This window comes from Mesocricetus auratus, unplaced genomic scaffold (genome assembly GCF_017639785.1).
Source record: "Mesocricetus auratus isolate SY011 unplaced genomic scaffold, BCM_Maur_2.0 Super-Scaffold_100038, whole genome shotgun sequence".
NCBI classification, from domain to species: domain Eukaryota; kingdom Metazoa; phylum Chordata; class Mammalia; order Rodentia; family Cricetidae; genus Mesocricetus; species Mesocricetus auratus.
Window position 1 is genome coordinate 10,310,036 of NW_024429216.1, and position 19,033 is coordinate 10,329,068.

The 19,033-nt window shown below is 55.2% G+C and overlaps 1 protein-coding gene across 1 annotated transcript in view; it reads right to left on the reverse strand.

Moving 5' to 3' along the window:
- Positions 1–7,333, reverse strand: part of Smg9 (SMG9 nonsense mediated mRNA decay factor) — a 19,040-nt gene extending 11,707 nt beyond the window's left edge. The window contains 4 exon segments of the mRNA XM_040734623.1: positions 1–104; positions 184–258; positions 3,455–3,610; positions 7,062–7,333. The exon segment at positions 1–104 is cut by the window's left edge and continues 40 nt beyond it. Coding sequence (XP_040590557.1) covers positions 1–104; positions 184–258; positions 3,455–3,604 — 329 coding nt within the window. The 5' untranslated portion in view covers positions 3,605–3,610; positions 7,062–7,333.
- Positions 7,334–19,033: the final 11,700 nt, after the last annotated feature.

The window sequence follows — 19,033 nt, forward strand, 5'->3', positions numbered from 1 at the left end:
GCGCCCTTCCCCTCCTCGCGTGGCTTCATGAGCACGATGGGTTTCTCCAGCGGGGCCGGGGCTGGCGGCGCAGCGGGCGCTGCGGTTGGCGGCGGCTGCTTTGACTGCGGGAGTGACAAGGTCGCAGGCCACTGGGGACACCTCCATCACCCCTTCCCCGCCCCCCAGGTCCTCGATGCTCACCCGCTCTGCTGGGGGCTTCGAGAGGATGATGGGGGTTTTCTGCATGACGCTGGTGCTGGGGTCCTCGCTGCCGTCCTAAGCAGAGGGAGCGCAGCTGTTACTCCACGCAGCCTCCAGGACGCCTCCCCGCCTCCCCAGGAGCTGGTACCACTCCCGGGACAGGGGGACCCAGGCGCCATCGCTCCCCACGGCTCCCTCTGCTGGACCAGCCCGCGGGAAGGAGAGCAGGCCCGCAGCTTGGCAGTGGGGTGGGAACCCAAGGGAGAGCCACACCCGCTCCTACCTGGTCCCCGGAGGGAGGGGCAGGAGCTCCACCCACACAGGACCAGCATAGGCCAGGGGAAGCAGCCTGTGTTGCTCAGTGGGACACCTGACACATGGCAGGTGCCCGCTCTGTGGGAGCCACTGGGACCCTAACTGTCTGACTGCCAAGCCCTCGGCCACGCCCGTTACACAGGCAAAGGGACTCCATATGCCTCCTGATCACCCTCACTCTAGAGACGCAGGGTCCCGGCTTCAGGCCTGCTCCTGCCCGGGGTCACTCTGGACGCTTCCTGGGCCTGTTTCTCCTTAGGCCCAATTCTGCTGGCTCACAGGCTCCCCGGAAGCCCAGGATGACGCACAGTGAGTGCCTTGGCAAGGACAGCTCCGAGGATGGAGGCTGGGGCTGGGGGGGGGGATGATAACTGACAGACAGGTGTGCTCATGAGGCAGGTGTCTAACAAGGAGGAGGACAGACAGGTGTGCTCATGAGGCAGGTGTCTAACAAGGAGGAGGACAGACAGGTGTGCTCATGAGGCAGGTGTTAACAAGGAGGACAGACAGGTGTGCACAGGGGCAGGTGTCTAACAAGGAGGAGGACAGACAGGTGTGCTCATGAGGCAGGTGTCTAACAAGGGTGAGGACAGACAGGTGTGCTCATGAGGCAGGTGTCTAACAAGGAGGAGGACAGACAGGTGTGCTCATGAGGCAGGTGTCTAACAAGGGTGGGGACAGACAGGTGTGCTCATGAGGCAGGTGTCTAACAAGGAGGAGGACAGACAGGTGTGCTCATGAGGCAGGTGTCTAACAAGGAGGAGGACAGACAGGTGTGCTCATGAGGCAGGTGTCTAACAAGGGTGAGGACAGACAGGTGTGCTCATGAGGCAGGTGTCTAACAAGGAGGAGGACAGACAGGTGTGCTCATGAGGCAGGTGTCTAACAAGGAGGAGGACAGACAGGTGTGCTCATGAGGCAGGTGTTAACAAGGAGGGGACAGACAGGTGTGCTCATGAGGCAGGTGTCTAACAAGGGTGGGGACAGACAGGTGTGCTCATGAGGCAGGTGTCTAACAAGGAGGAGGACAGACAGGTGTGCTCATGAGGCAGGTGTCTAACAAGGGTGGGGACAGACAGGTATGCTCATGAGGCAGGTGTCTAACAAGGAGGGTGAGGACAGACAGGTGTGCTCATGAGGCAGGTGTCTAACAAGGAGGGTGAGGACAGACAGGTGTGCTCATGAGGCAGGTGTCTAACAAGGAGGAGGACAGACAGGTGTGCTCATGAGGCAGGTGTTAACAAGGAGGGGACAGACAGGTGTGCTCATGAGGCAGGGGTCTAACAAGGGTGGGGACAGACAGGTGTGCTCATGAGGCAGGTGTTAACAAGGAGGACAGACAGGTGTGCTCATGAGGCAGGTGTCTAACAAGGAGGGTGAGGACAGACAGGTGTGCTCATGAGGCAGGTGTCTAACAAGGAGGAGGACAGACAGGTGTGCTCATGAGGCAGGTGTCTAACAAGGAGGAGGACAGACAGGTGTGCTCATGAGGCAGGTGTCTAACAAGGAGGGTGAGGACAGACAGGTGTGCTCATGAGGCAGGTGTCTAACAAGGAGGAGGACAGACAGGTGTGCTCATGAGGCAGGTGTCTAACAAGGAGGAGGACAGACAGGTGTGCTCATGAGGCAGGTGTCTAACAAGGAGGGTGAGGACAGACAGGTGTGCTCATGAGGCAGGTGTCTAACAAGGGTGGGGACAGACAGGTATGCTCATGAGGCAGGTGTTAACAAGGAGGACAGACAGGTGTGCTCATGAGGCAGGTGTCTAACAAGGGTGGGGACAGACAGGTGTGCTCATGAGGCAGGTGTCTAACAAGGGTGGGGACAGACAGGTGTGCTCATGAGGCAGGTGTCTAACAAGGGTGGGGACAGACAGGTGTGCTCATGAGGCAGGTGTCTAACAAGGGTGGGGACAGACAGGTGTGCTCATGAGGCAGGTGTCTAACAAGGAGGACAGACAGGTGGGGGAGAACACACTGCAGAATGACAGGAAGGCACTATGGCCAGATGGCCAAGTCAGGACGTAACAGGCTCAGGGAGCAGCCCCGCCTGAGACAGAGCTAAGACTTGAAGCAGCTTCTTCAGGGACTACGGCTGACCAGCTGTGGGAAGACCTGGACATCCCCCAAGGGCTATGCATGACAGGGAGTCCACGGGCCACAGGTGCCTGTGAGGGTTCGGGAAGCCTGCGAAGCAGACAGGGCTGGGGTGGGGGCAGGCGTCTCTAGGACAGGAGCTGGCGTCAGCTCTGCTCAGTCCTCTAAAGCAGGTTTCTTGTGACGGCCGTCAGGCCTGGGGATCTGAGGTCTTTCCCGTGTAGCAGCCGTCAGGCCTGTGGATCTGAGCTGCCTCCTCTGCGGTCCCTTCCTGCTGCAGCTTGACCAGCCACCACGCAGGCCACCTCAAGACCTCTGCACAGGCCGTTCGGTCTGCAACGCTCTTCATCAAGGGTTTGGAATGGCTTGTCCCTCCACCTCCTTCAGGCCCCAACTCAAAGTCACCTCTCGGTGCTGGAGACATGGCTCAATGGTTAAGAGCACTGGCTGCTCTTCCACAGGACCCGAGTTCGGCTCCCAGCAACCACATCAAGTGGCTCACAACTGCCTGTAAGTCCAGCTCCTGAGGATCTGATGCCTCCGAGGGCACCTGCACTCATGTGAACCCCCGTTTTTTTGTGTTTTCGAGACAGGGCTTCTCTGTGGCTTTGGAGGCTGTCCTGGAACTCACTATGTAGACTAGGCTGGCTTTGAACTCACAGAGATCCGCCTCCCGAACATCCCTTTTTCACATAACTAAAAATAATAAAAATAATCTTTAAAGAAAAGCAAAGGTCTCTCCCTGGGGGCAGTTTTGGACACGCTGTGTCCCCTGCCCCTGCACTGAGCCTGGCTTGTGGCAGGAGTTTGACCAAACTAGAGGCACTGGATCCCTACACGCCATCTTAGGGTTCACTCACCCGTCTCTCTCTCTCCCAGGGTGCAATGTAGTCTCTCTCCCGGCCTCCAGGCCCAGAGAGGTTCTGGGGGCCACCGGAGCCTGGCTCCTTCCACCGTCGCCGCCGCTCTATCCCATAGAGCCCAGGCTGACTGTGCCCAGACTCTGACATGGTCCCCTGGAGGGAACAAGGGGAGTTTAGCACAAATGAGTCCCCTCTCCGTGGAGCTCAGCTGACTGCGTGGAGGCTCTCCCGTATAAAAGGAAGCTCTGGGACCCGCTCAGTGGGTAAAGGTGCTTGCCACCAACACTCATGACCTGAGTTCAATCCCCAGGACCCACAGGCGGGTGAGAACTGACTGATCCCATACACCAAGTTACCAGTGCTCTCCACAGTCACCTCTGGACTGGCCATCCCTGGGTTCTGACAGGATACCTCCTCAGCGTATCAGAAGATCACCAGCCACGCACGTTCACCACCTTCCCTTTCAAAGAGGCCCCGCCCACCTCCCTCCCCTCCTCTGCCCCCCTCTTCCTCTCTCTTCTCTTCCGCAGCTCCTGTCCCCAGAGGCAGGTCTCCCCTCCTCTCCCCCTTTTCCCATTCGCTTTCCCCCAATAAAAAAACCCCTCCACCCAAGCTCTGTCCAATGGCGTCTTTGTCTCAAACCGCTTTTTAAAATTACAACAACTTACACACCCACTCTTAGAAATAAATCCCCAAAATAACACAACCTAAAGCCACAAGCAAGCCAGAGGCTGGAGGCATGGCTCAGCAGTCAAGAGTGAATACCACTCTTGCAGGAGCCCCGGGGCCTGTTCCCAGCACCCTCAGAGGTCAGCTCACAATCACTTCCAACTCCAGCTCCAGGGACCACCGCCCTCTTCTGGCTTCCTTGGGTACTGCACTCATGTGCACAAAACCACACATACACCCTCAGAACCACCAAAAGGGAGGGAGCTCTGTGGCTGAGGCCGCCGCTGGCTGCCAGTGGCCCGTATCTGTCCTGACCTCTTCCGTTTGGTGAGGTTAACGCATAGCTATCCAGACCATACTTCTCAGATTTTTTTTTTTTTTTTTTGCAGTTAGGTGTGGCAAGTGGTGTGTTAACAGAAGCACGGTCTGGGAACACTCGGAGACAAACTTCCCTTTAGAAACAGGTCACGTCATTTTGTCACATTTAAAAAGAATGTGATCAGCCAGCCTGATCTCCAGGCAGCTTAGCAGCAAGCATGGTAAAACAGGAGACGAGCGACGGCGATCCCACCGCAGCCTAATGTTGGCTACCCCCAAGGCAGTGAGAACAACCTATTTGCACCTACTGAAATGTTACAGCACGAATACAGCCTACAGGAGCAGAGCCACATAAAAACAGGACAGTCTCCTTCCCAGCGGGCAGCAAATCATTTTCTTCCAAATCAGGAATAGAATGCCAAGTTGGAGGACTCCTGACCACCCATGTGTGTGTACGGTGGCCGGGGTGGTGGCGGGGGCGGGGGCTGGCTCTCACAGGCCCCATGAGGTCCCGTGGACTTACTTTCTGCTGGCCACCCTTCCCCGCTCTGAACTTCACAGGTCTCTCCATGTTTAATCCTCAACACGTTCTGGAGCCTAAGGCCATGTGGCCCACTTGGCACTAAGGGGTCTTTACAACGGAATGTGTTCTCAGGACTGCCCCGAGTCCCCAACTGCCCACAGGATCATGCTCAGGTCAGGCTGGCAAACCGTGGCCCACAGACCAAACCTGCACTGTCTTCCATTTCCAAACACACGATCGCATTGGAACCTGGCCCCCACCAATTCCAGAGTGGCTACGGCTGCCTTCTACAAACACTAGAAGTAGCGGAGGTGGAGACAGTGTGGCCCCTGGGACCCACACACACAGAGTCTGTGTTCCCTTCAAACTGTCCCCCGTGCCCTCCTCAGGCCCCGATGACGTCAGAGGTTCACGTGAGACGCTATAACTGAGGGCAGTCTTGCTAGCCATGTAGAGGCTTGTCTTAGGCCCCAGTGACCTCTCCCCAGCCACAAACTGGACTGACTGAGGAGGGGAAGGGCCTGATAACATGCTTGGGGGGTGACTCAGGGCTTAAATGACTGTTTACAGTCTCAGGCCCTCTCCTCACAACCTGGGACTCCTTCCTCCCCTGCAATTAACTGTCTATTCCCCTATTATTCTGGAAACCTCCCCGGTGCTGAAGTGTCTGTTTACTGTGACTGCCCCCCCCCTCAGGCAAGGAAGAGTCCATTGGAGCAGTGTTCGGGAGTCAGTGCCCGAGCCTACTTAGTGTGTGGGGGTAATCCAGAACCCAGGCAGCCGGCGACCTGCACAATCTGGGACCTCCAACGCTGTTCCCAGAGTCCTTACTTACAGGGCTCCCACAGAGACCTCTCGGAAACGAAGTCTAGTCGGTACATTCTTAGGGTGGGGGCTTCCTGGGTGTCTATGTGAACACGTGGAGGCCAGGTGTCAACCTCAGGCGTAGTTTCTTGGGTGCCGCCCACTGTGCTTCATATTACTAGCTGTGTGAGTGCAGGCGGGCGTGTTCGTGCTGTAAGGACCCATGCGTTGCGCTGGCCTGCCCCTGTCACCTGCTCTATAGTAACACGTGTGTGCACAGAGCCCTGTCACATGTGTGGAGGTCGGGTGATAACTCCTGAGAGACCACTTTCTCTTTCCACCACGTAGGTCCCAGAGATGGAAACCGGTTGTTAGGCCCTCGCCAGATGAGTCTTCGTGGCTGCCCACAGCTTATCAATCAGCCTATCCTGGCTGGCCAAAGGGCCCCACACATCTGCCCGTCTCTGGGATTACAATCCACGCCACCACACCCCACTTTTCACTGGCTGTTGGGGGCTCAAGCTCAGGTCCTCATGCTTGCAAACAACCACTTCACAGACTGAGCCGTCCTGCCACCCCTGGGCCAGCTCAGTTCTCAAGCATCTCTCCCAGGGAATCTTCCGGAAGTGACAAGCTGCCTTGCAAAATATTCCCGGAGACCCCCGATTCCTAACTGTTCCAATGGCTTTTCTCTTGAGGCGCGACACATTCCAGAACTTAATGATCTGGTTCCCTCCTCCTCCTCCTCTCCTCTCCCTCTGAAACAGGGTCTTGACTGTGTAGCTCAGGCTGGCCCCAAACTCATGGCAATCCTCCTGCCTCTGGCTCCCCGACTGCAGGGATTACTGTGTGAGCCACCGTGCCCAGCCCTACTAACCCATCTTTGTAAGTGCGCCCTAGTCCTTAAAATTATTTATATTTGCAGTCTTATATGGGGCTCCTTCCTACAGTCATACATGAAAAAAAAAATCCAATTCCGGCGTACACACTGCTCGGACGGCAACCGCAGTATGTAAGAGTTGAGTAGGGCGTCCTCCCGATGCTATGAGGAGGGCCACATCAGTACTAGTGACACTTTCCAGGAGCTACAGGTTCCATTAATTTATTTGTACCTCCAGCTAACGGCGTCACTAATCCCAGACCGTTCAGGTTCCCACTGACATTGGCCAGCTTTTTAACGGCAGGGCGCGGGGCGGGGCCTGAGCAACACGCCCCACCCCTCAGGCCCCGCCCCCGCCGACCCGCCGGCGCGCATGCGTCTCACAGGCCCGCGGGTTCCCGCCCCCTTACCTAAGGCGGTTGCTGATTGGCTCCTGGGGCGGGCGCGCACTCTGAGTGACAGGAGCGTAGCGTGGGCGGGGAAGGTCTTCCACGGGCCCCCCGCCGAGTAAACGGTGCCGGGAGGTCACGAGCGTGAGAAAGAGGCAGAGAAAGCGGGTACCAGCTACTCCGGAACAGGCCTCGGCGTGCCGGAAGCGCCCAGAAGGGGAACACCAGGAGGACAGAGCGCGGTGGAGCGAGTCAGGCCCGCGCTGATGGCTCTGCGCATGCGCCACGGCCTGGGCGCGCGCGCGCTAGGCTGAGCATGCGTACATGGAGGCTCCTGGTTTCAGCACGCATGCGGATTGCGGAGGGGGCGGGAGCACGTTGCCTCTTGGCGAGGCGCGTGCGCATTGTCCCTCTGGGCGGGCCCATTGTTTGGCTAGGCGGGCCGCTCCTCTGATTTCGAGTTCGAATCCCGGGTCTTCAGTAGTGGCGGCGGGACCGGGGTAGGATGCGAAGGAAGGGAGGAGTCCCAGTGTCTGAGCTCAGAGAGTGCTGCGAATGCAGGACTGACTCAGCTGGCGGCGAGGCGCAGCTCAGCAAAGGCAGCAGGAACACGTGGATCAGGGGTTCTCAGTGCTCCGACCCTTTAACACATTCCTCCTGCAGGCGGTGGTGGCGGCGCACGCCTTTAATCCCAGCACTCGGGAGGCAGAGGCAGGCGGATCTCTGTGAGTTCAAGGCCAGCCTGGTCTACAGAGCGAGTTCCAGGACAGCCTCCAAAGCCACAGAGAAACCCTGTCTCGTAAAAACCAAACAGAATAGCAGTTGCTCGTCGTGTGGTGACCACCAGCCGTAAAAATATCTTCATTGCTGCTTCACAACTGTAATTTTGCCACTGTTATGAGTCGTAATGAACATATCTGTGTTTTCCCGTGGTCTCAGGCGACTCCTTTGAAAGAGGCCGCCCCAAGGGGGGGTCACGACCTGAAGGTTGAGAACCGACTGACCCAGCGAAAGGTCTAGACTTGATCTGTGGAGAGAGGTGGGCAGCGGAAGTGGTTGGGTTTGATAATGAAGTCTCAGGGATACCTGGCCCGGTTGAGGACAGAATAATAATACATTACCAGGGAGTGGGTCTACAAAAGGCTGGCCCAGCACTCCTGGAACTGGAGTGACAGAAGACAGTGAGCCACCATATGGATGCTGGGAATCCCTGTCCTCTGCAAGAGCAGCCAGTGCTGTTTCCCGCTGAGCCATCTCTCCAGGAAATAGTTTGTTTTGAGACCAAGTCTTACTAAATTGCCCTTGAACTCCCTCCACAAGAGGCCTCATCTGGCCTCCACAGGCAGGAACAGCACTAGTGTGGTGCAGGGACATACATGCAGACGAAACTCACTTACACAGCAAAAAAAATAGAGGACACTGATGTCACACTCTGGCCTCCACGGGCACTCACATGCAGGAGTGTGCACGCACATCTGTGCACACACACACACACACGTGAGCAGGGAGGGGCTCCGCATTGACCTCGGTCACTCTGTGCCAGACTGTGCTCCCCCCCCTCTGTCTCTCGGTACAGCCCCCTCCCTCATTTAACAGATGCAGGACAACGACAGAGACAAGCCCGAGGCCCTGGTGGTTAGGGAGCATCAGAGGCCGGCTTCCCTGTGAGAGTGGGCGGGGCGCACAGTACACATTCCCGTGTGTATACAGGAGTGTGCGTAACTGTGTGCGTGTATGCTGTGTATTCTGTGTATGACAGCATACACAGCGTTTTGCCTGCTGGTGTGTAAGTGCACCACGTGTGCGTCTGGTTCCCCGTGGAGGCCAGGAGAGGGCGCTGCATCCCCTGGGACTGGAGTCACAGCATTCATTGTGGGATGGATGCAGACAGATCCTGGGTGCTGCCAACTGAGCCCCTGTTTCAGTGAGAGACCTGTCTCAAGGCAGCAAGGCAGAGAACAATAGAAGAAGATGCCCGAGGTCCTCCTATGGACTCGGCGGGTGTGTGCACAGGCACATGGACCCGCATTCACATGTGTGTGTGGGGGCCTACACACACAGGCCCATCGTATGTCCAACATCGTGTCTACAGTTACAAACGGTAAACCCTGCTCTTGAGACTGCTGAGAAATCAGGCTTCCGTATTCTCACCCAATAATGACGCTAAGTGTATGATGTAAGGCAGAGAGATGGGAATTAGTTAACAGCCCTTCACTCTCTAGACCCGTGTGGGGATCACAGACCCTGACTGGAAACCCACTCCTCAATCAGCCTGGGAGCAGGCAGCTGCGAGACAATGTTTACTGAAAACACGTTTACTGAAAACAATTCAGTGCCATAAATTCCTGATAAGGGCTTGATAACACCCTGACTTTGATCTTCCCAATGACTCCCTGCTGTTCCCAATTCTGGTGCCAGAGATTTAACCACCAGCCAGGAGGAAGGAGAGGTCTGTGAGAGGTGTGTGAGAGGGCTGTTGGAGATTTCTGCGTGTATGGATGGCAGAAGTTTTTCTGAAGGGAAGGGTTTTTCTTGGGAAGTTCTCCTAAGCCGATTTGGGGAGCATAAAGTTTTCTTAACACAACCGACTGGTCTCTGTGTCATCAATCCCGACCACCTCGCCACATTCTCGGATACAGGCTGCGCAGGAGGTGCGGCAGACCCGGGTCCAGGCCCCTCACTGCTGAAGAAGCAAACATTCAGGAGATAAGAGAGACGAGGGAGTCAAGTTTATTCACGGTCTAGTATTTGGAGGGAGTCCTGACCCCAGACTCCTGTCTTAGGGAACTCTGGGACACAAGGGACTTTTTTTTTTTTTTTTTGAGCCCTGGCTGGCCTGGAACTCTCTATGTAGTGGCTCCGGGGAGCTGGGATTAAAGGTGTGCCCCACCACACCACACTCTTCTAAAGAGGAATGGAGGTTCAGGGAGAAGGTGGACAGGAAGTTGCCTCCTGGACTGGGTTCCCATCTCCAGAACGTTTCCTTTTTCCTTGTGGGAGCTCAAAGTGAGCTTGGACTTCTTTTCTCCTCTTATAATGGTCCCATGACTCCCTTTTTTTTTTTTTACAGCTAAATTGCTTATCAGTTTGCATATTTCGTGTTGGTACACGGACTAAACTAAAGGGTGCTCTGACGTCATCTGAAGGTCAGCAGGTTTTTCTGAGTTCTGTAAACCCGAGGAAGGGTTATCTAATTAGGGGCTACAATCTTAGTTGTTTATGTGAGGCTTTTTAGAATTTAAAATGCTGGACAAAACAGAGGAATATAATCTCCGTAAAAGGCCTACTGAGAGACACAAACTGGTACAGTCTTGTGTAGCCCAGGCTGGCTTTGAACTCTGTGTGTAGCTAAGGATGACCATAAAACCTGATCTGCTCACCCCCGCCTTCCAAGGGTTATAGGCGTATGCCACCACGTCTGGACAGGAGGCAACTTTCAAAGGACCAAGGAAGGAGACTTCATCCTTGCAACAGGACAGTTGCAGCACTTCACACATGAGTGCGCTATAGCCCTGGCCTGCATACTTTTATACCAAAACATTGCGTGGGGGCTTGCAAGATAGATCAGTCAGTAGAGGTTCCTGCTGCTAGACCTAATGACCCGAGTTCGATCCTCGGGACCCTCATGATAGAAAGAGTGAACAAAGTTCCAAAAGTTGCCTTCTGCCTTCCATGTGCATGCATGCCACACACATGTACACATACATGTGCACACACACACACACAAATAGACAAATGCAACAAAAATCTGTCGCCCGTCTTACGCATGCATTTATTTATTTATTTATTTATTTATTTATTTATTTATTTATTTATTTTGGTTTTTCGAGACAAGGTTTCTCTGTGGCTTTGGAGGCTGTCCTGGAACTTGCTCTTGCAGACCAGGCTGGTCTCGAACTCACAGAGATCCTCCTGCCTCTGCCTCCCGAGTGCTGGGATTAAAGGCGTGCGCCACCAACGCCCGGCTCACGCGTGCAATTTTTATTCATTAATTTTACAAAAGAAAATAAAACTCCAAGAAAGAACGAGATGGAGAGCTTTGAACGTCAGAGAGCAGCAGAGCCCCGTTGCTATGGGGATGAGGAGGCAGTGCCTGAAGAAAGGCATCAAAGGGTAAGGATATGAGTCTTAGAGAAGGATCAGAAGCACCCAGAGAGGGGGGAGTGGTCCTGGGACAGGAAGAAACAAACCCTCCTCCCCATCTATCAACTGCTTCTGACTGCAGGTGTGGGCCAGGGGGTTCCCAGCATGCAAAGCAGCAGGAGCTGAGCTGAGCGTCCTCTAACTAGGCTCCCCACATGGTCATTGCTGGCAGCAGCACCTCACAGATGGGGCTCAGCCCCTAAGACCGTCCCCAAGTACCGGTCACAAGCGCAGGTGTCCCATTCCCGTAGAAGCCAGGGAGAGGCGGGTACTGGTTTCTCATGAAGGATGGTGAAAGGTTCAGGCATTGCGCTGGCCTGCCCTGTTACCTGGCAGGATGCACTCAGGCAGCACTCTGGCCAGCCCAGGGTTCCGTGAGAACCACGCATGTGCAAAGGACCCCTTTGAAGGACTGACCCCTCTCTGCCCGCTTACGATCTTTTATTCTTACTCTTTTACTCTTACTCTCATCATCTCATCCTCTCTTACTCTCGTCTCTGTCTCTCCCTCCCTCCCTCCCTCTCTCCCTCTCCCTCTCCCTCTCCCTCTCCCTCTCCCTCTCCCTCTCTCCCTCTCCCTCTCCCTCTCCCTCTCTCTCTCCCTCTCTCTCTCTCCCTCTCCCTCTCCCTCTCCCTCTCTCCCTCTCCCTCTCCCTCTCCCTCTCCCTCTCCCTCTCCCTCTCCCTCTCCCTCTCTCGTCTGTCTCCCCCGCTTTTGGTCTCGCTATAATAAACTATGGTTAACATGCTCTCCATGGCTCGTGCTCCGTCCATCGCGCCTGTCCTTACTCCATATTTAACAACACCCTTGATGACCTCACTGGCCACTGCTGATCAAGGTGGCCTTCAGCCTCTGCCCTGTCCCTGAGAGTTGGGGTGGCCAGAGGGGCCAACGCAGCGGCAAGAGGAAAGGGGGGACAGGGGCACTCAGGAATGGAGGTGCGGGTTTTCCTTTCCAAAGTGTCTACTACGTTAGTTTATTTATTATGCGGGCGTGGGGCGGGGAGATGTGGAGTAGGGGTAGGGTGTGAACGTGCGTAGCATGGTGCACCGTGGAGGTCAGGGGACAACAGGACTCATCAGGAATCGTTTTTCTTCCTTCCGTCGTGTGAGCTCCAGGGAGGGAACTCAGGTCATCACGCTTGCTGAGATGTCACAGGTGCCGTCTTTCTAAGTCATGGTAAGGATTTATGACTTCCAGGCGCACCAAGAAATGGTTGGAGGACTACACACAACGCCTAGCGTGTTGCAACGTGCTATTATTATTAATAATAATAAAAATATTTCCCTAGCGAAGCAACAAACTTCACAGGGGTGGCCCGGTGGGTAAAGGTAAGAGACTCATGAGAGTCAGGACCGACTGGCGGGGGCAGGGGGTCGGGGGAAGGACACACGGACACAGGGACAGACTGGGATGGGGGATGGGACTCCGGAATGCGCTCCGCTTTCTGGCAAGCCATGAGGCAGAGGACTGCTGAAGACTCCGGTGCTTCGAGGAGAACGCCTGCAGCGCTGTCAAGTGCCAGCAAGGCAAGCAGAAGCCACAGGACCTGTCCGGGCAGGGTGCCCCAGATGACTGGGGAAAGTAGGGGTGCTGAATGACAGGCAGAAGGGTGGAGAGCTGGACGGTATTTGGGAAGTTGAGCTGAGGGTTGCGGGAGAGGAAGTATGACTCAGGGGTGACGGACTGTTATCTCAGGGATCCATCGGGCAACACGATGACTGCCGATAACAGCCGCACGGGGAATGCTTGAGTTTGCTTAAAGAAACTCAGGGGTTCTCACGGCAAGCATCTAGGTGCCAAGGTAGAGCATACACTAATGAGCGTGAGCTAACCTTTCTGTACTTGTATACATATGCTAAAATCATCAGGATGTTTAAAAGGTTCTTTTTGAGGGCCTGGGGAGGCGGCTTAGTGGTTAAGATCCAACCACTCTGTTTTTTTGTTTGTTTGTTTGTTTGTTTTTTGGTTTTTCGAGACAGGGTTTCTCTGTGGCTTTGGAGGCTGTCCTGGAACTCACTTTGTAGACCAGGCTGGTCTCGAACTCACAGAGATCCACCTGCCTCTGCCTCCCGAGTGCTGGGATTAAAGGCGTGCGCCACCAAGTCCGGCTCAAGATCCAACCACTCTTTAGAGGACTCAGTTAAGTTCCTGGCACTGGTATCAGACAGCTCAGAAGCCCTGGTAACTCCAGCTCTGGGAGATCGGGTGTCCTCTGACCTCCATTCAGCTGCCTGCGTGCCCTGCACATAAACTCTTGGGCAAGCCCACACACATACACATAAAGATAAAGAAATACATCTTTTTTTTTTTTACAGGAAGTTCTTTAAATGCAGGGCAACCTTTGGAGACAGTCGCCTAGTCCCCGCTGACCTCTCACTCCTGGGCTGGCCTCGAACTTGTGACCTCCCCCCCAAGTGCTGAGATGACAGATGTGCCCCACCACACCGACCCACAGAACGTGCTCCTCATGGGGAAGGAACCGCTCAACTCTGAAGTTGACAGAGAGCCAGGCATCATGGTGCTCACCTATGACCCCAATCCCGGGGAGGCTAAGGCAGGAAGATCCTGGAGTTCAACGCCAGCAAGCCGCCAGGCAGATCTGCTCCACGGCCTTGGCTCCGGTTCCCACCCTGACCTCCCTCAACAGTAAACAGTGACAGTGACCTGTAATGAAACACAACTCCCACCCCGGTTGCTCATGGGCAGAGTTGTTTTTGAGATTTATTTATTTATTTATTTGCTGGCACAAACGTCTGTGCACCATAGGTGTGCAGTTCCCTTTGAGTCCAGAAGAGGGCATCAGACACCTTGGAACTAGAGTTCCAGACAGCAGTGAGCTGCCCTATGGTCGCTGGGAATCGAACCCAGGTCCTTTAGAGGGGCAGCCAGTGCTCTTAACCACTGAGCCATCTCTCCAGTGCCTTGGTCAGTGTTTTGACTGAGCAATAGAGAAGTAGGCACGCATTTTCCCTTTGGATATTGTCTGTTTTAAGCAAATGACAGGTGCCCCGCCCTCTTACCAACAATTACACAGGCGTGCTGGATTTACATGCAGCCCGCATTTATAGTCCTGAGAGCTGCTGAGGCCATCTGGGTTGAGGGGTTGGAGGAGACAAGTCAGGCCTCTTGGAATTGGAGACAGGGGCAGGAGCTGAGTGCTGGGGAGGGGCTGAGGAGCAGGGCCATAGGAAGGCTACGGCTTAGACCCAAAGAGAAGGTGACAAGGCAGCGGTGAACCTGGAGACCAAGATGCTGCGTCTGTGAATATGAGGCTGGAGCCTGACTCCAGGGTCTCCGATCAACCCTGGTGGCAAGCACCTGTTCCTGCTGGGTCTCACCGGCCCCTTGATGCATTTTGACAGATGTAGTCACAGGACCAGTCACCACTCAACCCAAGCAAGAAGTCCTCAACCCTCTCCGAGCTCTCACAGCCTGCAAAGGCCTCCACCCCAGCAGGGCTGACTCCCCGCCCCTCCTCCTGGCTGCTATAACCTGGGAAGTGGCCCTGGAGGTCACCTGCAGAGGGCCAGCTTCTTCAGGTCTGGGGAGTGAGCGGGATTCCCAGCTGCCGCCATGTCCTCCAGGGACTTGACATCCAGTCCACCCAGAACAGTGGTGTTCTGTGGTGTCAGTGTCCCCATGAGCCTTCTTCTGGAGTTTCTTCAAGGCTTGGCCCTGTTTGCCTTCCCCAGCACTCCCTCCCTGTTCGAGTACCTCCCACCATCCTCCCCTCCCTCCACCCGTCTTGGGGCAGTGATTTATTACCGGCTGTAAACATCCTCACTCTGCCGCCTGTGCAGAGACCTGCTTGGAGCCTTTGAGCTGGGGCGTCCCTGCCGGTGTAACACAGCCAGGCGGTGCTTTTGCCGGGGCAGAGGGACTGCCAAATGGCTTAACCTTCCTTCCTCTTACCAGTCGAGGCGATCTTTCTGTCCTGTCTGCACCCTCTCTCGTGTCCTTGTGGACAGACTTGCAGTGCGAGCCTGTGACCTCATAATCCCAGTCCTCAGTGAGTGGAGGCAGGAGGATGGGGGGGGCAGGCACGGTCATCTGCAGATCGGGGGAGGTCATCTGCAGCTGGTAGTCTGCAGTATGTGAGCCCAGTCCTAAAAAGAGAGAGAGAAAGGGAGAGCGCACGAGAGAAGGAAAGGAGGGGGAGGGAAGGGGGAAGGGCGAACTTTAAGTCTCCTCTCTGCCAGACTTGCTCACGCTCATCTGTAATGTCTCCCGTCTTAGAAACATCCCACTGGGACGGCCAAACATCTGGATTTGAAATGCAGCCTTACAGTTGGTCCACTCCTTCCTGCTTTGTTCGGGCAACCACACCTAGGGCCGCTCACACGCTGGGCATGCGTGTGCTCTCCCGCTGGGTCACACGGGTCTTTGTTTTAAACTCTGTGCAGGCATGGCGGCGCACGCTTTAATGATGTCAGGGTTAGGCAGAGGCAGGCTAATCTCTGTGGCTTTGAAGCCGTTCGAGGGCTGGGATGGCAGGCTGTGCTCTTTGTGTAATCTCTCAACAAAGTTTCACTTCTCCCAAGGAAGGACAGACAAGCAAGTTCTGACAACCGTCTCCTCACAGAACGCTACTTTGACTTCGAGAGGTTTTCAGAATAGAGTTAGACTGGAGAGTTTAAAAGCCTTGCTTGGGCCTGGAAGTGCAGGCCTGTGAGCTCAGTTACTAGGGAGGCCTCAAACGTCAAAGGACTGCCTGAGCTACAAAGTGAGTTGTAGGCTAGCCTGGGCTACTTAGTGAGGCACTATTTCAAAGTAAAATCATTAAAAGAGGGGATGGGTTGTGTTTCAGTCTAGAATCCCCCAGTAAGGGGCTGGGGGTGTGGCTCAGCGGTAGAGCCCCTGCCTAGAATCCCCCAGCGAGGGGCTGGGGGCGTGGCTCAGTGTTAGAGCCCCTGCCTAGAATTCCCCAGCGAGGGGCTGGGGGCGTGGCTCAGTGGTAGAATATTGCCTGAAATTGAATCCAACGGTGAGGGTGGAGATAGAACAGTAGCACTCTGTGCAGTGCAGTAAGGTCGTGGGTTCAATCCCCAGCAGTGCAAAGTAATGAATGAGTGGGGGAGAGAAGGAGAGGGGGGGTGATTGTCTGTGTCAGGCTGTGCAGCTAGCCCTTAACTGAAAGACGGTGGAAGCCACTGTAGGTTTTGAACAGGGAAGGACGCAATCAGGCTGGATGGTAGGAAGGTCCTCAGGGCAATAAGGAGTGTGGTACACATTAAGGAGGAGGCTGGCCTCTGGCCCCTCTGACTCCTCTCCGAGCCCTGTTACTCCACGTATCCTCATGGGAGGGCAGAGAGAGCAGAAATAGGAGAGGGAAGTAGCCCAACTCATCAGACTGCGCCCCTGGAGGCCAGCGCCCTCTGACTCAGCGTCTCCAGCTCAGCTCCCGTCTGGTGCAGGGCTTTTAGGAAGCGCTGATTTAGCGAAGGGGAATGTACGGCTAGGGGAAGAAGAGAGTCAGGCTCTGAGTCCCACTGAGGATAGGGACAGAGCCAAGATACCCCAGGACGTGGAACTTCTTGTGGGGGCTCCCGGGGTCAGCCAAAAGCCCCCTGCGTTTCTCCATTTGTTTCGGTGGAAACCATTGAAAAAGTGTGTGTGTGGTGTGTGTGTGTGCACACGTGTGTGTAGAGGTGTGTATGTGCACGCGTGTCTGTGCATGAGCGCATGTGTGTATGTATGTGTGCATGCACTGTGTGTGTACACGCATGTGTGTGTTTGTGCGTGTGTGTGCATGCATGCTGGGTACATGTGTGTATGTGTGTGTGAGAGCATCTGTGTGTGTTGCTGTGCATGGAACCCAGGACTTGGTGCATGCTAGGCAAGTGCCATCCCTACCTCCAAATCTGATTTCTCCGAAGGCAGGGCACCTCTGGCTACCCAGACATAGAAAACGTCTTTCCTTGGGGACATTTACCGAGGCCCCTCGTGTGCTGGGACCGTTGGCACTGAAGATGCCGTAGGGAGCTAGCTAGACTCCAACCATATCGACCGCAGTCTTCATCAGATCAGCGTGAGGACCTGCAGGCTCTGGAGATTGCTCCCATTATAGAAGGAGGAGTGGGTTGGGCATGGGACCCTCACCCGAGGCTCTAGTCTCCCCCCTGCTGCACCTCCCGGGCAGTTGTATGTAATTTTGCCCTAACTGCACGTAGCCTCGTGGCCTCCCGAGGTGCGGGGATACTTAGACTGGAGGGGGCTAGCTGAAGGGACACTCCATCTGTGGAGCTGTGGGAAGCCATCATGCCTGGGTCGAGACTCCCAAGGGGCATGGCTGCTTTTGGGTCACCCATGCTCCTGCAATAAGCCCCCATTCGGGCTCCGGAATAAGCCCAGGGAACTCACTGATTCCCAGTCGGACCTTGATGGACTTGTTCCGTAGTTTATCGTTGACGGGGTGGGAGGGGGCGGGGGAGAGGAGAGGGAGTGTCGCTTCTTCCATCTCCCTAGTTAGAGTTCCAGAAACAGAGCAGGGAGAGCCAACGATGCTAAAATATAATCTAATGGTGGTGAGGGGCCTCTTGGCTGGGTAGTGGGGTGCAGGACTCCTCTTTTAACTATTAAGAGACAGAATCTCACTCTGTGGCCCAGGCTGGCCGTGAACTCGTGATGCTCCTTCGTCAGCCGTCTAAGTTCTGAGACTAGAGGTGTGTGCACCCCAACTTTGGCTTCCCCTGTCTCTTTGCTATGGTTTTGGATAGGTTTCTTTGACTTTTTCTGTTTTTTTTTCTAGTGTAAAGATTTGAACTCAGGGCCTGGCACATGCTAACCTAGTACTCTCCCACTGAGCTACAACTCCAGCCTGTGCGGATTTATTATCTATCCTTCTGTGACTCAGCTAAGTCATGGGGAAAACTCAGGTCCCCTTTCCCTTGCACTGGTGAGGTTTTACAGAGTTTAACCTGGGGCTTGGCCCGATCAATATTATGATGACAGGATATGTTGCTAGAAAGGGCTTCCTGGAGGGCTTCCTGGAGGAAGGAACATCTGAGCCCAGGCCCAAAGGAGGAGTAGGCAGGAGTTTCCCAGCTGAAGGGAATCTTAAGAGGAACAGTGATCCCGAAGGAGCGAGTTAACGGGATATGGCCCTAGGCCTAAGGGCCTCTTGCAGGAGGCTGACATTTTTGGAACCCCTCCAGCCTCTTTCTGGAATGTCTTCTTGGCCACCAGGTGGGCTGGCATGCCGAGGAAGGGCAGCGGAGGCAGTGGGTGGTAGACTCTCCAATTTAGCCCAGGGCTGAGACGAGCAGAGGCCTTGGAGGGAAGTCCAAAGATAGCTCAGCCAGAATGACTCGTAGCCTGGGCTTTCCCCTTCCAAGCCAGGATGAATCAGCCTGGGTAGCAGGAATGCAGGCCTGGATCCCAAGGCCACTGGGCTCGCTCTGACTCACACAGGGCAGGGCACGCGGGCAGACCAGCCAGGGGACAGGACGGCTGGGCCCTGCAGCCGGATGTGTGGCTTCCTGGCTCGGGACCTTGGATCAGGCCCGTGTGCTGTGCAAACTCAGTTTCTGGATCTGTGTAATGGGGAAGTTGAGGTTTGGGTGAGGGTGGAGGTTTAGGGCTTACAGAGAGCAAAGCGGCTGGGATGTCAAGAGGCCTCAGGGGCTAAATGTTGTCCCCAAGCCTGGGACTCACATAGTGCAGGGGAAGATCCCATTCTTGCAAGTTGTCCCCCGCCCCCTGCATGTGCCTGTGGTGTACACACACATACAACACGCACACGACACACAAATGTGCTTGTCCTTTCTAAACAAAACAATAGGGCACTAGTCAGAGCAGGCCCGAGACTGTAATCTCAGCACTCGGGAGGCCGAGGCACGTAAGACCCCA